Raw genomic sequence first — 22,815 nt, 5'->3', positions numbered from 1 at the left:
CCAGTCCACTATCTATTGTGGTGGACTGGTTCCCATCCCCTGCAACTCTAGATTAAAGAAACCCCTCTCCCCCCCCCGCCCCATCCCTTCCATGCAGTACCAGCAAACTTTCCTGCATTTTAGGTACAGACCATCTCTTCTGTACAGCTCCCATGGAGCCCAATGATCCAAAATTGTGTTAAACTGAATGATCTTCCTATTTCTGGCCTCACAAGCACGTGACATGGGTCGCAATCCTGAGATCACTATCATGGAGGTCCTGTCCTTTAACTCAGCACCTAAATCCCTGAACTCACTTTGCAGAACCACATCACTCTTCCTACCAGTGCCATTAGTACCCAGTGGACCACAGCCTCTGAATGATTGCCCTTCCACTTAAAATTGCTGAGTACTCAGTCCAAGATGTCCCAGACCCTGGTATCTGAGAGGCAACATACCATCTGGAAACAACAGGAATTCTGCAGATGCTGGAAATTCAAGCAACACACATCAAAGTTGCTGGTGAACGCAGCAGGCCAGGCAGCATATCTAGGAAGAGGTGCAGTCGACGTTTCAGGCTGAGACCCTAAACTCACCTCTTTCCCCCATCCCTTCTGAGTCACAGAGTTAGACTCAGTTCCAGAGACCTAGCTGCTGTGACTTTCCTCTGCTAGATCAACCTCCCCCCTCCCCACAGTATCCAAAGTGGTTTACCTGTTGTTGAGGGGCTTGGCCACAGGGGTACTCTGCGCTGACTGCTTATCCTCTTCGTCTTCCTGATTGTCGCCCTGTCTCCTGTTTCCTTCACCTTGGGTGTAAGTAACTACCTTTCTATATGTCCTGTCCTGTCTATCACCCCTCCTGCCTCCCGAATAATCTGGAGTTCATCCACTTCCAGCTCCAACTCAACGCGGAGTGTTAGGAGCTGCAGCTGGATACGTTTCTTGCAGGTGAAGTTGTCAGGAACACTGGAGGTCTCCCTACCTTCTTAAATCCTGCAGGGGGAACATTCAACTCTCTTGCCTAGCATTCCAACTGTTCTAACTGTGCAAATATAAAGAAATAAATAGGCTGGAAGAAATCTACCTACAACTGTTTGCCGCCTTTCCCTCAAGCCTCTCCTCGCTGAAGCTCGAATCCTCACTCTAGCACTGTCCACTCCAGCAAAGGCCGCTCCACTTGCTCCTGCCATATTTTTATTTGCGCGTGCTAATGAATCCAGATCTCTGATTGCTCGCTGTTCAGACACTGAAACTTCTGCAAAGCGCTGGATTTTAATACACACCGTGAACTGTGTGAGGCACGATCTCTGATATACTGCTGTTCAAACACTGTTAGCGAACAGTTACTGGTACGTAAGTGTGGCGTGATAGCATAGTCCGTGATGCCTTCAGTGAGTCTGGGCTGGCAAAGAGGCTAATGATGTGGTAGTTTATTTTCTGAGTTGGATGTTCTTTTCTGTTTTTGACATTGCTTCCTAGATACCAGTGTTGGGATACTACTTTGGAACAGCTTGGCCAGGTGTGGCGGTTTCTGTATTACAGGTCGTCAGTACCATGGCTAGGATTTTTTGTCATCCGTCTGCGTTTCTTGTATCCAAGTACCCTTGGCTTCTCTTTGGTACCATACAGTGAAGAGTAGTCTGACAGTAGGGGAGAGAGAAAACGAAAGTGGGTGTTCATCAGAGCTCCAGCCTGCCCTGTCCATGCTGGCCATTGAGCACCTGTCCACGCCAGTCCTATTTACCAGCATTTGATCCATAGCCTCAGTCATTCAATTAGTCATCTAGACGCTGCTTAAAGCTCGATGACATCTGCCTCCTCCACTGTGCAGTGCGATCCAGACTGCAGCCTCCCTCTGAGTGACAGAATGTTTCCTTAGCTCTTTTCTAAGCCCTCACACTTCAGCTCACACCTCTATCTTCTGATCTTGGTCACTTCTGCCACGGGAGAAAGGTCCATGATCCATCCCACCCATGTCCCTTGCCTTGAATTTGTCTGCGCAAGGACAGTGAGGTTTCATTCTAATTACATTGACTCCAAGTAGGAAGGCTATGCTCCAACTTGATAAAGGCTTGGACCTCTGTGGATGTATTGTGTGCAGTCTGGTCACAAGGTGCTGGAGAGAGTGTAGAGGAGATTAACTTCTGCATTGCCTGGGATGAAGCTGTTTGGTTATGAGGAGAGACCGGAGAAGGCAGGTCGGCCCTCCCTAGAGCAGAGGACGTGACTGAGGGCCATAATGTTGTAGAGTATAGATAGGGTAGACTGCAGAAAAATATTCTCAATATCAGAGAGAGAGATAAAGCTAGCAGACATGTATTCAGGGTAGGAGTAAGAAAGTTAGAGGGATTATTAGAGCCCAGTGTGGCATGGGAGAGCGGTTAAAGCTGGATAACTGTGAAGCGTCCAGGTGAGTTTAGGCATGGAGGACAATGGGCCAAGTATTGGCAATAGGATTAATTTGCAAAGGATCTACTGCTTACCGTGGGCAAATGGCCTGCTTCCATGTTGTAGGACTGAGAGACAGTAACAAGCTGCTGGTGTAACCCAATAACCTGCTGCGTACTTGACCACAGGGGTTCCCAGCCCTTTTTTAAGGGTCAAGCAAAGGGTCCATAAGTCTAGCCACGGGCAAGAGTCTAGCAGCTTTTTTTTTCTTCCCAGATCCCAGCAACTCAAGTACTTCTTCTATAAGTATTGGGCCTGCAGGTCATGGCTGAGCTCGCACCTTGGCTCCGTTCTCCCGCATTATCCCCATCACCTCTGCTTTCCCTTAATATGCAAATATCCGTCGGGATGAATCCTGTGACAGACTTTCCGCCTTCCTCCCTCCTGGGCATGGAATTCCAAACCAGTCACCACCCCACTGAGTGAAGGAATTGCTTCTCCTCTTTGTACAAAGTGACCAGCTCCTCCTGAGGCAGTGACCTCTTGTTCCTTAGCCAGGGGAAGCAACTCCCCCCCCCCACCTCCAGCCTGTTGCGCCCAGTGAAAATTTTGTTTCAATGATGTTGCCTCTCATTCTCCTAAGCCCTCAGAGAAGTGCAAATCCTGTCTTTCCTGGAACCAGCCTGGTGAACCTTTCTCGCACTCCCTTTACAGTAACCAACTCCTTTCTTGGGAAAGGAGATCAGAATTTCACCCAGTGACTGCAAGACCCCATGTAATTATTTTTGAAAGACTCAACTATCCTCTGGTATTGGAAAGGATGATAGGATGACGCTCGATTTCGTACAAGGTGTGTGATTAGGAAAAGCCTGTGTTCCAAAGACCAACATGGTTTTAAGATGTATGTCTGAGCATGTCACATTTGCACAGAGTCAGGAACATGAGCTGCTCTCCTTTTCAGTGAACTGCAGTTACATGGAGAATGAAGTCAAGTTCTGGCATGTTCCTGCAAACTCTCCAAGCCTGCTCGCGCTGAAATCTAATCAGCGGCAGCACAAACACAGATTTTAGTTTTGGTCTGGGTATAGGAATGTTGCTGGTATTTATTACCCATCCTTACTTGCCCTGAGTGGGTGTTGGTGCACTGCAGCGCTGTGTGCGATGGCACTCTTCCAGCTGGGAATTCCGGGAACTCAGAAAGAAGTGAGTGAACTCCTAATTCCCTGTCAGGGCTGTCTTTTGGATGGATGCCACTGTGAGCAAACTCTTGTGTTTCCAGACCTTGCCACTTGTTTCCATGACAACGCTGGTTTGAATGAGAGATGCTCCTGGCCCCTCTCTGTGTGTCTGACTTTTAGCTGACTGCTAACCTCCCTGGAATGCCAAATTTAGGATTAGTTGGAAGAGGAAGTTGGGGGTGAGGGGTTGATGGTGAAAGGAGCCTTGGCAGAGAAAATGAACTGACAGAAGAGGCAGAATTAAACTAAAGTGGTCTTTGGTGAGATGAAGGCAACTAGTTTCAAATGTGTCAGGACTGACTGAATAAACTTTAAAAGGAAGGATGTCTGCAGCTTGCCCTGGGTTTCAGCACTCTGCCAGGGGAGAGGTTGTCACTAATACAAGTGACAGGCAAGATGTCCGGGGAACACCACCGTCGTGCCTACATTTGAAACGGGCAGGCTATGCTGTGGAGAGGAGAGAACCTTCAGACTCAATAGGGTGAGTCTTGCAGCCAAGAGGAATTCAGTCAATCCCTCCATTCAGTCTTGGCTGTTCTGAGGGGAGACAGAGAGAGAGAAAGAACTTCAGTTATGCTATCATTGCACCATCCAGTGTTGCTGTTGAGAGATGCCATAAAAACTTGTTATTCTGGTATGCTGGGGACTAGCAGATTTTACAGGCTATCAGATGTTATTTTATTAATCATCAAACACACTCAGTATTTTCTTTAAGGTTCTACAAGGTAACATTTCAGTGAACATAATTAGTTTAGAGGGAGCAGGGAAGAATCAGAGCCAGGTGAGATTAAAAGGAGTGTGGGAAGTGGGGCCCAATGAGTGTCAGAGGAGTGCAGTAAACATCTGAACCTGAGGATCTTTAAACTTTTGGTCAGCTCTGATTGGAGGTTGCACTTTGTACAAAGCACTCTTACATTAGTCTAACATTCTCTTAAATGCCTCCTCCCTCCAGTGGCAGACTGATGTCCCCAATCACTGCCCTCCCTCAGTGAGTTGTCCAGTGTGAACGGTGATCAAAGTGGCTGCACCTCCAAACTTGTCACTCTTTGCATGGTCTTCTAGCAAGTATTGCTGGATCACTGTTATGAGGGAGTCTTTAATAGAAGAGATCACTGACTGAACAAACTACCTGGTCCATGGGGGTTGTTCTGTAGAGGAGATGGAAATTGCAGTGAGCCTGGTCAGAGTCTTCAAAATATCTGCCAGCATAGGTGTGTTTCTTGAGGACCAGGGGTCTAGAAGAGGTGACAGGATACAATTCCTAGTGCATAGTTCACTCACAGTGACAGGGGAAGTTGAGAAAGTGGTTAAAAAGAGGACAAGATCCTCTGCTTTATAAATTGAGCTATAGAATGGAAAATGTTGTCTGTACTTCTGGAAAAAATGTAAAACCTTTAGAGAGGTTACAGAAGAGATAACTTTAATGAGGAACTGCAGATGTGTGGACAGACAGAGGCTGGGGTTACTCTCCTTGGTGCAGAGAAGGTTTGAGATGATACAAGGAGGAACTGCAGTTGTGTGGACAGACAGAAGCTGGGGCTTCTCTCCTTGGCGCAGAGAAGGTTTGAGGGGATCTGGTTAGGGGATTTAAAGATCATAGACAGAGTAGATGGAGAGAAACTTTCCATTAGTGGAGGAGTGAAGAAGTCTGGAACATAGAATGAAGGTGATCTGTAGAAGAACCAACGGTTTAAAGAAACACATGAGTTCAAAGTAAATTTTGCTAGCAAGATGCATATCTGTCACCATATACAGCCCTGAGATTCAATTCCATACTGACAGCCTCAGCAAGTCTATGGAATAGCAGGGTCAGTGAAAGGTCAACCAGAGTGCAGAAGACAACAGACTGTGCAAAAGTGAATATAAATAAATAGCAATAAATAATGACAACATGAGGTAATGAAATAGAGTCCTTAAAGTGAGATCATTAGCTGTGGGAACATCTCAATGGATGGCCAAGCGAATGAAGTTTTCACAAACAAGAGAAAATCTGCAGATGCTGGAAATCCAAGCAACACACACACACACACACACACACACACACACACACACACACACACACACACACACACACACGCACACGCACACACACGCACACACACACACACAAAACGCTGGAGGAAGTCAGCAGGCCAGACAGCATCTATGGAAAAGAGTACAGTTGACTTTTTGGGCCGAAACCCTTCAGTTCTACTGAAGGGTCTCGGCCTGAAACATCGACTGCACTCTTTTCCATAGATGCTGCCTGGCCTGCTGAGCTCCTCCAGCATTTTGTGTGTTGAGTGTAGTTATCAGTTTTTTTTCAAGAGCCTGATGATTGGGATAAATAACTATTTGATAAACGATGACAGATTGATAACTGTTCTTGAACCTGGTGGTGCAAGTCCTGAGGCTCCTGTACCTTCGACCTGATGCCAGCAGCAAGAACAGATCATGGCTCGGGTGGCGGTGATCTCTGACAATGGATGCTGCATTCCCACCACAGTGTTTCAAGTAGGTGTGCTCAGTAATGGGGAGGGCCTTACCCTTGATGTACTGGGCTGAATCCACTACCTTTTGTAGGATTTTCCGTTCAGTTGGTGTTTCCATGCCAGGCCACGATGCTGCCCATCACTACACTCTCCACTACACCACTATAGTTTCTCAAAGTTTTAGATGACATGCCAAATCTCCTGAAGGAAGTAGAGGTGCTGCCGTGCTTTCTTCGTGATTGTATTTGCGTGCTGGATCCAGGGCAGATCCTCTGAAATAGTAGCACCCAGTTTAGTTGCCGATTCTCTGATGAGGACTGGCTCATAGACCTCTGGTGTCTCTCTCCTGAAGTCTACAATCATTTCCTTGGTCTTGCTGACATTGAGTGGTTAGGACTTGAGTGCAGTGAGGGGGATTAGTGGAGGTAGATTTAATTTCACTATTCAGAGGAAAGCTGCATAGTTACCTGCAGTGATATGTCTATATAAGGCTTAAGCGGGACTGCTCACTCCAATAGCCCCTTCTATTTTGTGGTTTTTAGTGAAGAGGTGTATTTAGTTGCCTCAACTAATGTGCTCCAACTGTTCAGACCTGCACTCTTGCCAATAACTTTTTGTTCTCTCCCAAGTCATCAGACTCTTCGGCCGGCTGATATCGGATCATTTCTGAGTTTCATCATTTGAAGTGTATTTATCTGAAAGATTCCACAGTGAGTCAGTTTACTTGCCTGTGCCAGATAAAACTGATGATGCTTGTCTGTTTTCTAGGGAAGTCCCTATGGGAACTTGTGTTGGAGCAGTTTGAGGAGCTTCTGGTGCGGATCCTGTTGCTGGCTGCCTGTGTCTCATTTGTAAGTAGTTTCCATAATCGGATGTGTTGTGTTACTGAGATACGGTCGGATTGCTGCCTATTCCATAGCCTTCCTTTCCTCTTCCTATTTCAAAGACACCTGACGTGAACACTGGAGTGCTCACTCCACAGGATACCTGACCCCATTCCTTGTCCGTTCATTGGGAGCTGATTTGACTTTTTTTTTGCTGGAATTTTAAAAAGGTTACTGTGTGTTTGAAATGGTTAACTAAGCAACAAAATTTTAAACTAAATTCAAAGGACAAGATCCTAGAAGGGACCTTGGGGTTATGAGAAAATGTCCTGAGGTTCATGAGAAAGAAGGAACTGTTGCTTGACACATAGAACAGGACACGAGCTTCATTGCCTGGGCTTTTGTTCTGCCTTTATCGTGTTGCATCTTGCTTTGTTATTTAAAGAACATGACTGAAGTTAGAAGCTGCATTTGTAAAAGCATGTCTATTACCCTGGGAAGATCAGCTTGCAAAATGTACTTCCAGCTTCAGGGAAGTCCGTTAAACAGATATGAGGAATAAGCATGTCCTACAGATAGCCATGTTCTACTAAGCCTTGGATCTGTGCTCCTAGAGAATGTGCTCTATGTCCGCATGTCCTCCCTAGCAGAGTACATAGAGCATAGAACAGTACAGCTCTGGAACAAGCCCACAATACTGTGTCGAATCAATTCAATTAGTATTCAAAAGGCCAACTAAATGCCCCGTCTACCTAACCAATATCCACATCCTTCCATTTCCCTCACATTCGTGTGCCTATCTAGAAGTCTCTAATGTACCTGCCTCTACTACCACCCCAGGCTGTGAATTCCAGGCACCCGCCACTCTCTGTGTATTTAAAAAAAAAACTGGCTCCTCACATCTCATTTGAAATATACCTCCTCTGATATTGGACATTTCAACCGTGGGGAAAAAGATACTGTCTATTCTATCTGTGTGTCTCAAAATCTTATAAAACTCTATCAGATATCCCATCAGCCTCCACCACTCCAGAGCAAACAATCCAGGTTTGTCCAATCTCTCCTTTTAACACGTGCTCTCTAATCCTGGCAAACCTCTTCTGCACCCTCTCTAAAGCCTCTACATCCTCCCTGCGATGGAGCGACCAGAACTTTATGCGATATCCAAATGTGGCCTGACAAGTTTTATAAAACTTCCTAACTTCTGAGCTCAATGGCTTGACTAATAAAGGCTTACGTATTATGCCGCCCTAACCACCCAATCAACCTGTGTGGGTGACTTAAGTACACTGATCTTGCTGGTCAAGCAGAAATAAAAGTAATTGAGGCCAGTTTGTGGACTGTAGACCTGAAACCTCCCTTCCGCTTCAATTACTTGTAGATTTCTGTTTCCTCAAGGATTGTGGAGCTCGCCTGATCAAGTGGATCACCAGTGGTCTCAGCAGCTTCCCACAGCCTCCACATTTCCAGATGATGCATTAATTCCAAGCAGCTGTTAAAACTGCCACAATAGAGATCCCACCAATTTCTATTCTGTTTACCTAACTCAGTTCTATAAGCCACAAGAGCCTTGGGTAGCAAAAACTCAGTTATTTCATTTGGAAATCAAGCCTGGTTACACTGAGTAAGAGCTCCAGATAGAACAAATTTTCTCCAAAGTTCCTGCAAACCATTTGATTCTAATATTAAGGCCACAGTCATTGTACTGTGAACTCTTGCCATCTTCCCTATTAAATAATTTAAACCTTGTGAACGTCAGAATTATATCACAGCATGATGTGTGTTTGAGGGAATATTTGGGAGAGCTACGCTTCGTACAGATTGGCAGCAAAAGACCAGAGAGTGACTACAGTATCTTCAAACAACAACAGGGATGCCACACAAAGGCACTGGAAAGATTCAGCTGCATTTTTAGAGAGAAATAGATTATGCTTCCATCGGGATTGGAAAGAAAGAGGGAGATGTCCAGATAACCTGCTGAGTTCATCCAGCATCTCTGTGCGTTGCTCCAGATTCCAACATCTGGGGTCTTTCTTGTGTCTCCAGTATGAGTGTGGGCTTGTGGCATCTCACTTCCCTTAGTTTCCAAAGTCAGGACCTTCTGTTCCTTGTCTCATCCTCCCATCTCATTAAAAGCAAGCACTGAAGCCAGTAATGTCCTCAATTCTTTGCATCCAAACAAAAAAAAAATTGCTGATTAACTAAGCAATAAAGATGCGTGCATTGGTAGATTAATTGGCCACTGTAACTTGCCACCTGGAACCTGGAGGAACCTGCTCGAAATGTGGGAAGAATCCAGGATTTGGTGAAAGTGGTGTACATAGACATGATGGGGCAAGGGGCTGCTTTTTGCCCTTTGTGAATGAAACAGTAAGCTTTTGGTTATGCAGTCAAATTTTATTTGGTAACCCTTATTTGAAGTGGCCTGTTTTTCCCAATGTTGAGGGTGATATTTGATTTGAAGAGAAAACTGCAGATATCTGAATGGGGTAAGTCACCTCCCCTTGCGTCTGCTTGTATATATCGAAGCCCTTTTGTAACCCCTGGTCACCAGCTGAACCCTGGAGGTTCTATTGAACTGCTCGGCATCTGTGCTTTGTGGCTGGTTGAAGGTCCTGGTGCACCTGAATGCTGCAGACTTGGTCTGGTTGAATTGGGTGACTGATGAGGTTTGATTTTTTTTTGTATGAACTAAGCAGTGGAGTGGCCAGACAGTTTGTGTGGATGGTAGTGATGACGGGCTCTTTTCCTGTAATGAACCAGGTTGATTAGGCATTTGTTTTTTTCTTCTTGTGCCTGCCTGCAAATGACCAGGTTTATTGAATTTGGTAGTGGAATCTGTTTTGTGTGAATCAGGACCCACCATCTCCGCACTGCTGGGTTGTGGTGTTATGCCAACACCCTGAACCCTATCACTCGACAGCAGGAGGCCATCAAGGAAGGACACGTAGCCAGGCATAGCTTGCAGGAGACAGGCTGAGGGGAGAGAAACCTGTCCTATGATGTCATTAATTCTGAAGGACATTGGTGATGGACTGGCCAGAATGGAGAGGCTAGTCTTGGTCTATTTGTCAGATCCTAGCTAAATGAATATTGTGTGATGTCTCTGGGCCTGTACTCATTGGAGTTTAGAAGAACAAGGAGGCATCTCATTGAAACCTATTGAATATTGAGTGGATGTGGAGAGGGTGTTTCCTGTAGTGAGCGAGTCTAGGACCAAGGGCTCAGCCTCAGAATAGAGGAACGTCTATTTAGAACGGAAATGAGAAGGAATTTCTTTAGCCAGAGGGTGGTGACTCTGTAGAATTCATTTCCACAGACAGCTGTGGAGGCCAGGTCACTGCGTATATTTAAAGCAGAGGTTGATGGGTTCTTCGTTCGTCAGGCCATCAAAGATTATGGGAAGAAGGCTGGAAAATGAAGTTGAGAGGGATAATTAATCAACCATGGTGAACCAGACTCAACAGGCTCAGCGGACTGATTCTGCTCCTATGTCTTATCGTTTTCTGCATTCTCCAATCCAGCAGCAGTTGGTGTTTATTGGTTGTTGTGATAATGCAGTCTCTTTCCTCTGATAACTTTGCCTTTCTACTCCTTCATATTAGAATCTTAAATTCTCACTTTTAATTGTCTGGAAAATATGCAATGAAGATGTTTGAAAACTCTTTTTATCTTCCAATTAAGATGCAAAGTGCAATGATAATTATCTCTTACCAGCTACAGAGGCTCGTTGTTCAGCAATATACTAGATGGTACCCACTCACTCACTCTGCCAGTTCAAGGTTTGGCTACGAACTGTTCTGATGGCCTTTGGTTGTCTCATTTGTTCTGTGTGCTGTGTTTTTGTCTTGTAGTGCAATACATACTGGAATGTTAGGTAAGCCATTTCATACAGAAGCACATCTTTCCCTCCCCCCCCCCTCTGCTTTCCACAGGTATCGCTCCCTACGCGACTCCCTTGTACATTCGTCCCCCCCATCCCTCCCCACTGATCTCCCTCCTGGCACTTATCCTTGTAAGCGGAGCAAGTGCTACACGTGCCCTTACACTTCCTCCCTTACCACCATTCAGGGCCCCAAACAGTCCTTCCAGGTGAGGCGACACTTCACCTGTGAGTCGGCTGGGGTGATATACTGCGTCCGGTGCTCCCGATGTGGCCTTTTATATATTGGTGAGACCCGACACAGACTGGGAGACCGCTTTGCTGAACACCTACGCTCTGTCCGCCAGAGAAAGCAGGATCTCCCAGTGGCCACACATTTTAATTCCACATCCCATTCCCATTCTGACATGTCTATCCACGGCCTCCTCTACTGTAAAGATGAAGCCACACTCAGGTTGGAGGAACAACACCTTATATTCCGTCTGGGTAGCCTCCAACCTGATGGCATGAACATTGACTTCTCTAACTTCCGCTAATGCCCCACCTCCCCCTCGTACCCCATCTGTTACTTATTTTTATACACACATTCTTTTTCTCACTCTCCTTTTTCTCCTTCTGTCCCTCTGAATATACCCCTTGCCCATCTTCTGGGTCCCCCCCCCCCTTGTCTTTCTTCCCGGACCTCCTGTCCCATGATCCTCTCGTATCTCCTTTTGCCAATCACCTGTCCAGCTCTTGGCTCCATCCCTCCCTCTCCTGCCTTCTGCTATCATTTTGGATCTCCCCCTCCCCCTCTAACTTTCAAATCTCTTACTAACTCTTCCTTCAGTTAGTCCTGACGAAGGGACTCGGCCTGAAACGTCGACTGTACCTCTTCCTAGAGATGCTGCCTGGCCTGTTGCGTTCACCAGCAACTTTGATGTGTGTTGCTTGAATTTCCAGCATCTGCAGAATTCTTGTTGTCATGCAGAAGACTGACAGACACTTGGAATTCATCAACATTCACCAGTTGAAAACGGTTATTTACTTCTTGGGAGCCTGCTGGAGGCTGGGGAACTGGGCTTTCATTAGTGGTTTCAAGCTCCAGCTTTAGTCCATGTCTTCTCACTGACCTTGTTTTTGGAGATTGCTGGGTACTACAAACTCTCTTCACCCAAGAGCATTATTGATTGTTGCACTTGAATGCCAGTCCTTTTTTTCTCTCCAGTCTGGAGTGACAATATTAGCAAGGATGATGCCAGAACAGGGAGATTGTAGCCAACAGGAATCACTGAACAGTCCTGAGATGTACCCTTAGCAGAAGCGTGGGTGATTTGCTGTAGACAGTAGAGCTACAAAGGGATATGAGAACATGTGGGGAACTGGTGGCCGGCTATAAATAGAGAAAAATCAATTGGTGGAATCAAGAGAAACTTAAATCCAAGACTGATAAGAAACTAAACCTTTCGTGAATGGGGAGAGTTGAGATGAATAGCACTTTTTGTCAGAGGAAGCAAACAATGGAAGCTTGTACAGAGTTACCAGGTGGAGCTGTGTGGGAGTTTGAGGAGCAAATGTTCATTGGCACAGATGTGACTCAGCTACACTCACATGTTCCAGGGATTTAGATTTAACTGTGTCTGTGAGAGTCACCTGTTAGAAAGAAAAATTATGGACATTGGTTCCAGCAGAGAAGGTCCAGGAGAGCTAGACAGAAGTGTTGTAGTTTCAGAAACTGTTTCCAGCAATATTAAAGCCAATAAGCAGAAGTCCAATATTGAAAGTAATAAATGAAAGAAGTGATCAGCAACATTTTATTTTTTAAGCAGTGGATTATTGTGATGTGTGATGCATCTCCTGAAAGGGATAGAGGAAGCATAATGACTTGTAAGTTTTGACTGGGATATTGAGAAACATTTTCAGAGTTTTGGTAATAATCAGGCACTAATTACATGACTCTTTCAAAGAACTGATGCAAGCAAGATGTGGTCAAATGAATTTAACAAACATTGTAGACCCTTGGCTCGGAGTTATCCTGACTGGTTCTGGACAGTTTGATTGGTGGTGAAAGGCCTCCAACTGATACATTTCTATGTAGGAATTTGGGTCATTGGCATTGGCTGGCCGTCTGAATACAATGTACCCACGTGGTTTGTTTTCCTATATCTCCTCCCAAGTAGACTTATCCATAGTTTCAAGTCAAAGACACTGTTCAGCTCCAAGTCAGAAGCACTAATGTAAACAAATGTCACCAGCAGCTCTGGGTCTTGCTAGTGATTGGTAGGCAGTGCATTTACCTAATTGACCGTAGGTGAGTTCGCCAAGTACGGCAGCAGGAAAAAATTGACTGATAACTGGAGCATTGTACTTGTAGCTGCAGGTATGCAAATAATATACCTTTCTGCACAAAGGCTCACTGTTTGCAGATGACATGGAGGTTGGTGATGTTGTGAATAGTATAGAAGTTTGTCCTAGGTTATGATAGGACATTGACAGAGTGTAGAGCTGATAAGTGGCAGATGGAGTTCAATCTGAAAAAGTGTGATGTGGCTCACTTTAGAAGGTAGAACTTGAAGGCAGAGCACAGGGTTAATGGCAGCATTATTAGCAGTGGGTAGGAACAGAGGGGTCTTGGGGTCCACATATATTGATCCCTCAGAGTTGTAGAACAAGTTGATTGGATTGTGACGAAGGTGTATGGTGTGTTGGCCTTCATTAGTTGTGGCTCTTGAACTCAGTACCCCAAGGTAATGGTGCAGCTCTACAAAACCCTGGTTAGACCACACTTGGAGTATTGTGCTCAGTTTTCGTCACCTCATTGTAGGAAGGATGTGTAAGCTTTCGAGAAGGTGCAGAGGAGATCTACCAAGGTGCTGCCTAGATTAGAGAGCAAGTCTTGCGAGGATGGGTTGGTGCAAGCTTTGGCTTTTGTTTTTGAAGAGGAGGAGGATGAGATGTGACTTGATAGAAATGTACGAAATAAGAGGCATAGAAAGAGTAGACAGCCAGAGACTTTCTTCTTCCCATGGTGGAAATGCCTAATACGGGGGCTCATAACTTTAAGGTATTTGGAGGAGTGTATAGGGGGAATCTCAGAGGTAGTTCTTGTTGCTGTGTGTGGTAAGTGAATGGAATTCACTGCTGGGGACGGTAGTAGACGCAGGTATATTAGAGACACTTAAGAGACTCGTAGAATGGAACATAGATGAATCAGGCCAAGAAGCAAATTATCACCCAAAAATTCTCTGGAAAGATCCTCCTTGCCCTATCTTTTCATCCCATTTCATTGTTTAGTCCTGATCCCCATCTCTCACATAATGCATTAGCAAAGTAAGAGTTAATAGCCCCTGTGCACTCCGAGGGCACTATTGCAAAGCTTTTATGGAGCTGTTGTCAAAAGGTGTTTCTGCAGTGGTGACCTGTTAATCAGTGAGGTGCCCCTCCTTGTGTCTGTGCTCACACTGCTCCTTACTACTGCAGAACTCATTGTATGCCAAGCTTCCTCATAACCACATCAATGTCATCGGATCTAATTGCTACACATGCCAGTGACTTCCATATCCACACCACACCCTCTACAAAGAATTCCTCAGGTTCTTTGTTTACTAACCCTGCTGTATTTGTGCTATCTACCTGTGGAGACCACACTAATCCACATTCTTCCCTCCATTGTTTGTAAGAACTATGACCTCCCTCGTAATCTGATTCATGGTTAATGCTTCATTATACTGATGATTAAGTGTAATTCTCCTTCCAACTCATTGCTGAAATTAATTTTGCCCCCCAGCCCTCATTTGCCACCCCACCTTTCCCTAATCCTGAAATAGCTCCTGACATGGATCAGAAAATATGGCAAATATCTGGCAGCTTGGGCAACATCCATCAAGAAGGAAAAATAACCCGTCTTTCAATTGCAATGATCCTCAACTGGAGCATTTCTAGTGATCTCTTTTGGATTTCCTGCAGTGGCTTGGTTGTCGTCCAGCCTGTCATACCTGTCCTGGAATCAGACATTGGGAGTCCTCATCTATGGAGAGGCAGAAGGATGATTTTCGGGGGGGGGGGGGGGCAGGTATGATGGACGGAGTGGCCATCTGGGCCGCGGATGGAATTCAGGTTGGGGGTGGGTGGGTGCAATGACATCAGCTTGGGATTCAAGAGTACAGTTCAACTGGGAGATGAGTGGCTGCAGGGTGGTATGGGTGTCCTTGCACACACATCATTAAATGGGATTCTCTCGCAGGGGCTGAGGAATGGAGGAAGGATGTTTTGGTTCAGCTCAGTGTTGGTTTGAGCATGTCTCGAGCAGTTTGAATTCTGGTACCATGCATCATAAAGCTACCTTGACCCTGAAGGTTCTGTGGGCCATGTTGTGAGGACTGAAGCATAGTTAGATGGTGATTGGTGCACTGTGACTGTTCCCTTGTGGAGGGGAGTTTGAGAGGCAATGGTAAAACTTGTGTAGTGACGCATTGTCCCTTCAGTCAGGGCTAACGCGATGAACAACTACTAATGATGAAGCTTGTGTATGAAATGAGCTTGGCACCTTCTAAACAGCAGAATAATCAGCCCAGATCTGATTCGCCCCTTTCAATTCAGTGCCAGATCCTGTACGGATGTATTTCACACTGTGGGCTCTCAGTTCCTTTTCAGAGACTGAGCATCAGACCATCCGCCATGCTCTACAGTCGGTGATACAGTGTCAGAGATGTCAGAATCAGAATCAGGTCTATTATCAGTGATGTGTCGTGGAACTTGTTGTGGGGCAGGCAGCAGTACAGTGCAAGGCTAACACTACTATAAATTACAGTAAGAATATATAAAGAAAATAGTGCAAAAAGAGAACAAAATAGTGAAGTAGTGGTCACAAAACTCAGAAATCTAATGGCAGAGCTGATAATCTGTTGCTAAAGTTTTGAGTCTGTGTGTTTCAGACTCCTGTACCATCTCCCTGGTGGTAGAAATGAGAAGAAGGCGTGGCTGGATAGTTAGGCCTTCATGATGGGTGCTGCCTTAGGGCAACACCTTTTGAAGATATTATCGATGCTGGGGAGGCTAGTGGCCTTGATGAAGCTGGCTGAGTTTGTAACTCTGTCCGCGTACCAGACAGTGATGCAACCAGTCAGAATGCTCTCCATGGTACAGGAGTCTGTAGTGACATACCAAACCTCCCTAAACTATCAGTCTTACTGATGGGATTAAGACAAAGGCTTCTCCACTTGAGTGAAGTTAAAGTTCTCTGGCACTTTTCAAAGAGCTGGGATGACTTTTCGTAGAGTCGTAGCTCATTCAGCCCACTGAACCTGTGCCAGCCTCTAACCACCCATTCACTCCAGCCTGACACTCATCCCAGACGCACCCTACCAGTCACCACGCACTGCGTTGTAGCCAGTGAACACACCAGCCAGCGTGTCTGTGCTGTAGGCAGAAATCACACCGGCGAGGATTGAACCTGGCTTTCTGGCACTTTGAGACAGCAGCTCTAACTGCTGCTCCACTCGGCCACAGTTTGCCCCCAACAACATCGCTGAAAACAGGTTATGTGTGTGTGTGTGTATAATCAATTTATTTTTTATTTAGAGATACGGCACGGTAACACGCACCTACCGGCGCCACACAATTACCCACATGAACAATGAACCTACTAACCCATACGTCTTTGGAATGTGGGAGGAAATTGGAGGAGCTGGAAGAAACGCACACAGTCACAGGGAGAACATCCAAACCCCTTCCTGACAGTGGCTAGAAATGAGCCCAGTCCGCTGACGAGCTGATGTGTTACGCTAATTACTACCCTACTGTGAATCTTGCCAAGTCTCCTCACTTCATAACACGCCTGCACTCCTAAAGGACATAGAGGGTACAATATTAATTAACCCTGATCAACAGCATTTTAGTTTGCAAGGATTATTAGAAAGACTGGTTTGTTACCTTCCTCCGCTATGATGGTGCTCTTTTCAACTGGGGTAACCGCTTGGCATATGTTTTAAAAAAAATGTTTGAACAATTTTGCATTGTGAAGTTCAAGAGCCTTGAGGAAGCTCTTTTTCATAGTAAGTGCTATCGTTATCTTTCACTTCTGTTAATAGACTACAGCTGTCTCAAGCAATTGATTAGGAGGTGTGATAACAGAGCACTGGGCACTGTCTGGACTGCTCTCATTCTGGCTGTTGTGGGCTTCATTAAGGTTATCTCTGAGCTCAGCTAATTCACCGTCTGTTGAGCCCTGTTTTTTAATGCTGCCACTGCTACCCTCTTCTCCCTCCCCATTAATGGACGAGCTGATGGTTGCTCTCAGATATTGCTTGTGTGTGAGGAAGAGGCAACTGCGCCTCACTCACGCTCTTCCCTCAGCGTTATAATGTCAGCTCAGTGTTACAACCCCACTCAGTGCCTCTCTTCAAACCTGCAAGAAACACTGCCTCTTTGACAGACATCGCGCTGGTTAAACCAGAGCCCAAGCAGTTGTCACAGCTTCTTCCCAGACGCTCTCCTCACGGACCTTCCATGGCTGTTGGGCATTGACAGGAATTGGGAGTACAGAACAGAAGCCACAATGGTCCAAAAACAGGTGGCCTGTTTTCCACCTGGATGTGATAGACAAGCAGGATAATCTTCATTCTTTCCCCTTGGTTAGTAACGTGCCTCACTAGTTGCTTGTCCTGCCACTAATATCAAATGCATTCTTGCATCCAGCACTGAGTGAATTAGACTTGGTGACACTTGCTAGAGTTCCTTCAGGCCTTTAGTTAACAACTGTTTATCTTGTAAGTTGGCTTAACATCAACCACGAGGGAATGATGAGACGTTATAATTGAAAGATGTTATGGCAGGGTTTCATGAAAGTGAAACTCTATTTGACTAGTCTATTGGAGTTCTTTGATGAACTAACATGCTATGAATAAAGGGGGAATGGATAGATGGATTGAGATTTCCAGACGGAATTTTGCTGCATCAAAGACAATATTGGTAAATTCGTTTGCTATTATCACGTGGTGATATACTGTTAAAAACTTTATTTTGCAAGCATAGATGTGGATCATTTCATCACATGACTACTTTGGGGTAGCAATAACAGAATGAAGTGTCACTGTATGGGGAAGTGTAGATAATCGTAATGGCTCATTGTGTGGGAGGTGGCATTCGTAAGATTAGCTGGCTAACAGAAAGTGGTAGAAGGTATTTATTTATTTGGACATACAGCATGCTATCACCAAATTATACAGCTTCCAGTTCAGTAAAACCACATCACCCAATTACGCTTATGTGACTAATTAAGTTATTAACCCATATGTCTGTGGAATGTTGGAGAAAACTAGAGCATCCAGAAGAAATGCATACAGTCACAGGAATAATGTACAAACTCCTTACAGACAGCCGCAGAATTAAGCCTAGGTCACTTGCCTGCAGCGATATTATGCTAACTGCTGAGCTACCACGCCAGCCATTGTATGATTGCTTAATGTACTTTCAACGAAAAAAATAGGGAAAACTAGGGAAAGAGGGCTTGCGGAGGCGGCAAAAGGACACAGAGGTGACAGAGTGGGAAAAGATCTGGTAAATGGAATATGGTGTAGGGGAAATGTGAAATAGTCCGCATCGGCCGGAAAAAAATATAAAGCATTTCTATGTAAATGATGAGAGACTGCTGAACTCCCGAGACACAGGTGTCTTGGTACATGGCTCTAAAGGCAATGCAGGAACAGCAAGTAATTAGGATAGCTAACAGAATTTGTTTATTGCTGGGTTCTTGAATACTGAAGTAGGAAGGTTGTGTTTCAGTTAGAGAGCATTGGTGAGACCACATCTAGAATGACATGCTTGGTATTGGTCTCTCTATTTAAGGAAATGTATTAATGTATGAAAAGCAGTTCAGAGTGTTGAGGCTGGAAAGGGTGTGTTGTATGTGTTGTACTATGAGGAAAGGTTGGACAGGCTTGTATCTGCTAGAGTGAGAAGGGAGTTGATTGAGGCATACACAATCCTGAGGAATCTCCAAATGGTGGATGTGAAGAGGCTCTTTCCTCTTGTGGGAGAATCTAGAACTAAGGGGTGACCCACTTAAGACACGGGTGAAATTAAGCTTTATCACTGGTTGTGAGTCTTTGGAACTCTGCTCTCACCAACCTCAGAGAAAGAAAGCTGGTGAATATTGTTAAGGCATATGGTTAGGTTACTGCACGTAGATGATGGGAATGTGGAATTGAGGTTACAGTCGAATCAGCCTGTCATTATTAAATGGTGGAACAGGCTGTGTGCCTTACTATGTGCAATGGTTTCCTTGTTTGGATTCGTTACAATTGTACTTGTCCAGTATTTTAACTGTTGGCATTCGAATTCCTTGATCTCCATCACTAGATAGGAGTCCTGTGGAAGTCAGTGAACCTGACTGGATTTTGTAGCTTGAGATAAGATGTGATTGTGCTTTGTTTAAGTCTGTTACTATGTACAACTTCACAGAAGGAATCTGCTAATGCTTCCTGTATCCATCTGCTGTTTGGCAGTCATTTGTTAAGGTGATATGCATGGCCTTGTTTGAAATTCAGTTCTTGAGATGTACAATTCTTTGCATTACATGTTGGCTTATCAACTTCACCTTCATAAATACCAATGAGTGGTGAGGTTGCAACACTCAACATCAGTAAGGCCAAGGAAATGATTGTGGATTCAGGAAGTCAGGAGAACACGCACATCCTCATAGAGGTGGACAGGGTGATCTTCCCTGGGCCAACACATTGATGTAATCACAAAGAAGGCACAGCAGTAGCTCTACTTGGCTTGAGGAAATTTGGAATGATACCAAAGACACCCGGTAAATTTCTACAGATCTACAGTGGAGAGCATTCTCACTGGTAGCATCACAGCCTGACGTGGAGGCTCCAGTGTACAGGATCACAAGAGGTTGCAAAGGGCTGTATATTCAGTCAGCTTCATCACAGGCCCAACAATCCACACCATTGAGTTCAATCTTCAAGAGGAGGTGCCTCCAAGGCAGCATCTATCACCGGGGACTCTCAACAAACGGGACATGCCATCTTCTGTTACTACTGTTGGGGAGGTGGCACAAGTGGCTAAGGAACAGCGTCTTCCACTCTGCCATCAGAATTCTGAATAGTCAATGAACACCACACCAGAATGGATACTGAAGGAAGCTTCTTCCAGTATTATTACTGGGGATGTGGACTTTGGTGTGTTGCCTGCATTCAGTCGTTTAGACAATGATGGGAAGTCACCTTGAACCATTGCAGTCCTTGGGGGAAAGTCTTCCACTGGTTAGGTCTGGTGTCAAGGTTATTGATCTGCACCCGCCAAAGAGATCTGAAGCCAGGAGGGTAATCATGGGCAGGACTTTGTGTTTTATATTTGAGGTAGTTTCTTAATCTCACCTCCATTGTGGATGCACTTGGAGAACACCTTAGTCTGTGGTGCTGGGAGGGATTCTAGATATCAGCAATCACTGTGCTAATAATCAAACAAGATCAGTTACCTGTTTTTAACTGTTGTTGAGCCAAGCAGTGAATCACCACTCCCTCCCAACCTCTGCCTTTAGAGCCACCATTCAAACTGCCCATGGCCTTTCAGGCAACTGCATGCCTTGTCCCGATGTTGCAACTGCAAAGAGACTGCAGGCTGTCGTTTGGAAGGCCGAGCCAAAACACGGCAAAGGGTGACCCAGCAGTGGCTGGGCAGTGGAGGTTTCACTTCAGCAGAGTTTTAGGGGATGAGGAAAGAGCAAGGTGCTGTCACATGTTTCCTCTGCTGCAACCCCCACCCCCCACCCATGCCAACAGCTAATTCCATTAGACAGGCTTTCTTGCTCAATGGTTTCTGAGCTGTTTGAATTAACAATTCTCCTCGTGGCACATTGGCAGTATAAAGAGTTCTAAATGCAAATTTGTTACAATAGACAGGTTTGAAAACCTGTCCCCAAGTAGGACGGGCAATTTTGTGTAGGGTCTTGGCATAGTGTGTTACTGTAATACCCTTTCCTGCAATTGTATGTTCTGTCAGCAGTCTGGCCCTTTAGGTCAGGTCTCAGTGTGTCAAAGGGTGGTTTAATTCATTAACTCCTGCAGCCAGACCCTGAACTGAGAAGTTTGCTTTTCTTACAGATGTGTTGAGCTGGAACCCTTCACTGCGTTAAGAGATGATGCAAGCTGTTAAAATAAAACGTGCTGAACTAGAATAAGATCTGTATCAGTGCAGGATTTGTTAAACAAAAATGAGAAGCAAATTGATGAAAAGCAAGGTAGATCTGCATGTATTTGCCTTTGATCACCAGTATATGGGTTTTTAAGTCGTGACATTTGTTTGACTGTTGGCTGGGAGGAGATGCAGGAGGGAGGTGATGTATCATCTGAGGGGAGAGAAGGCGGGGGGGGGGGGTGGTGGGGGGAGTATTGTGTGCAGCCCGTCACAGTGAGAGCATATTTTCTTTCAGTCACTGAAGTAGCAGCTCTTGGTTGCTGTGACAATGTAGATGGTTCTCAGTTGCGTGACTTTGCCTTTATGCAAATTTAGGCTCAATAAAGCAACATGCAAATCTGAGCTGAGCAGCATTTGTGGCATCTATGGAAACTGAGGTGGAGACAGCACATGGCTGGAGTTAACCCATCACAGGCCATGCTGCACTGGTCATTTTCTACATTTAGGGAATTAACCCATCACAGGCCATGCTAGACTGTCACCTCCTGCATTCAGGGAGTTAACCCATCACACACTGTGCTACACTGTCACTTCCTGCGGTCAGGGAGTTAACCCATCACAGGCTATGCTAAACTGTCACTTCCTGCAGTCGGGAAGTTAACTGTGCTGAACTATTCTCTGATGCAGTCAGGGAGTTCTTGGCCATTAAACAGGGCAGCAAACCAGACTGAGCAGAGCTAACCAGTCTGGGTGTTCTTCCGATTTAGAGCTCCTCTGAGCAAGTCCTGTTTTTGCAGAACCTGTGGCTGATAACTTTCCTTGTTTTTCCGGCTTCCCTGGCCATGTGTGAGCTCAGAGTCTGGTAGCCCTCCCTAGCTTGTTCTAGTTTTTGTGCTGGGAACCTTCCTTGCTCCTCACATTCTCTGCAACTGCTGTCTACTCAAGACCTTTCTTCCCCTTCCCTCTCTGTCCACTTACCGGTTTTCCCCACGGCCAGGAAGAAGTTCTGCCCCGCTGCCCCTGACTATGAAGGGGGTTGTTGGTAGAATGTAGGTAGTGCTGGGAGAGGATAGAAGTGTGCTAGACAGTGGGTTGCTTTACAGGAAGTAGCACATGATTCTGAACACAAGTCAGGAGAAGCTTGTAACTGAGCTGAGAGTAGCCTTGGGTATGGGCCAGTCTTGTCCAGTCCAAAGGCTTCTGCAGCCTCATCCATCCCGCCATAAGCATTTGGACCCTCACTTGCTGTCCCACTCAACAAATATGTCTGAACTCCTTCCTGTAGCCCCGTTTCTGGGCCTGCCCCCATATCCCTTCAGCGTACAGACAGAGATGTCTGCCCAGCTCTCTTTTCCTCGGTTGATGTCTGAGCTTCCAAATCCTTCCAGGCTAGAGGGTTCCCAAGATTTACTACCCTCAGAGGAGGAACATTCCCTCCTCTCTCTGTACTAAGGTTCCTACTCATTGTTGTGAAACCATGTCCCTGCCCTGTAGATAGATTTTCAGATACTTTATTGATCCCGAAGAAAATAACAGTAACATTACAAGTGCACAGATATACAAGTATTAGAAGAGAAGAAAGAATAAAAAATAAGTTACCTCAAACAGTCTAACAGGAGGGGGTCATCACTTCCCTGGCTATAAGTTGACTCATTATAGAGCCTAATGGCCGAGAGTAAGTATGACCTCATATAACGCTCTTTGGAGCAGCACAGTTGTCTTAGTCTATTACTAAAAGTGCTCCTCTGTTCATCCAAGGTGGCATGCAGAGGGTGAGAAACATTGTCCAGAATTGTAGGACTCTTTGTTCTACAACAACCTCCACTGTGTCCAATTTGACTCCTTTAACAGAGCCAGCCTTTCTAGTCAGTTTATTGAGCCTTTTGGCATCACCCGTGTTGATGC

The 22,815-nt window shown here is 45.4% G+C and overlaps 1 protein-coding gene across 2 annotated transcripts in view; it reads left to right on the top strand.

Moving 5' to 3' along the window:
- Positions 1-22,815, top strand: part of LOC140193231 (sarcoplasmic/endoplasmic reticulum calcium ATPase 1-like) — a 199,933-nt gene that overhangs the window by 43,410 nt on the left and 133,708 nt on the right. For both annotated transcript variants that reach the window (XM_072250625.1, XM_072250624.1), the window contains exon 3: positions 6,847-6,929. In XM_072250625.1, the coding sequence (XP_072106726.1) occupies positions 6,847-6,929 (83 nt within the window). The remainder of the gene's footprint in view (positions 1-6,846; positions 6,930-22,815) is intronic.

This window comes from Mobula birostris, unplaced genomic scaffold (genome assembly GCF_030028105.1).
Source record: "Mobula birostris isolate sMobBir1 unplaced genomic scaffold, sMobBir1.hap1 scaffold_460, whole genome shotgun sequence".
NCBI lineage: Eukaryota > Metazoa > Chordata > Chondrichthyes > Myliobatiformes > Myliobatidae > Mobula > Mobula birostris.
Note: the sequence above shows the minus strand (reverse complement) of the source record. Positions and strands in the feature narration are given on the sequence as shown.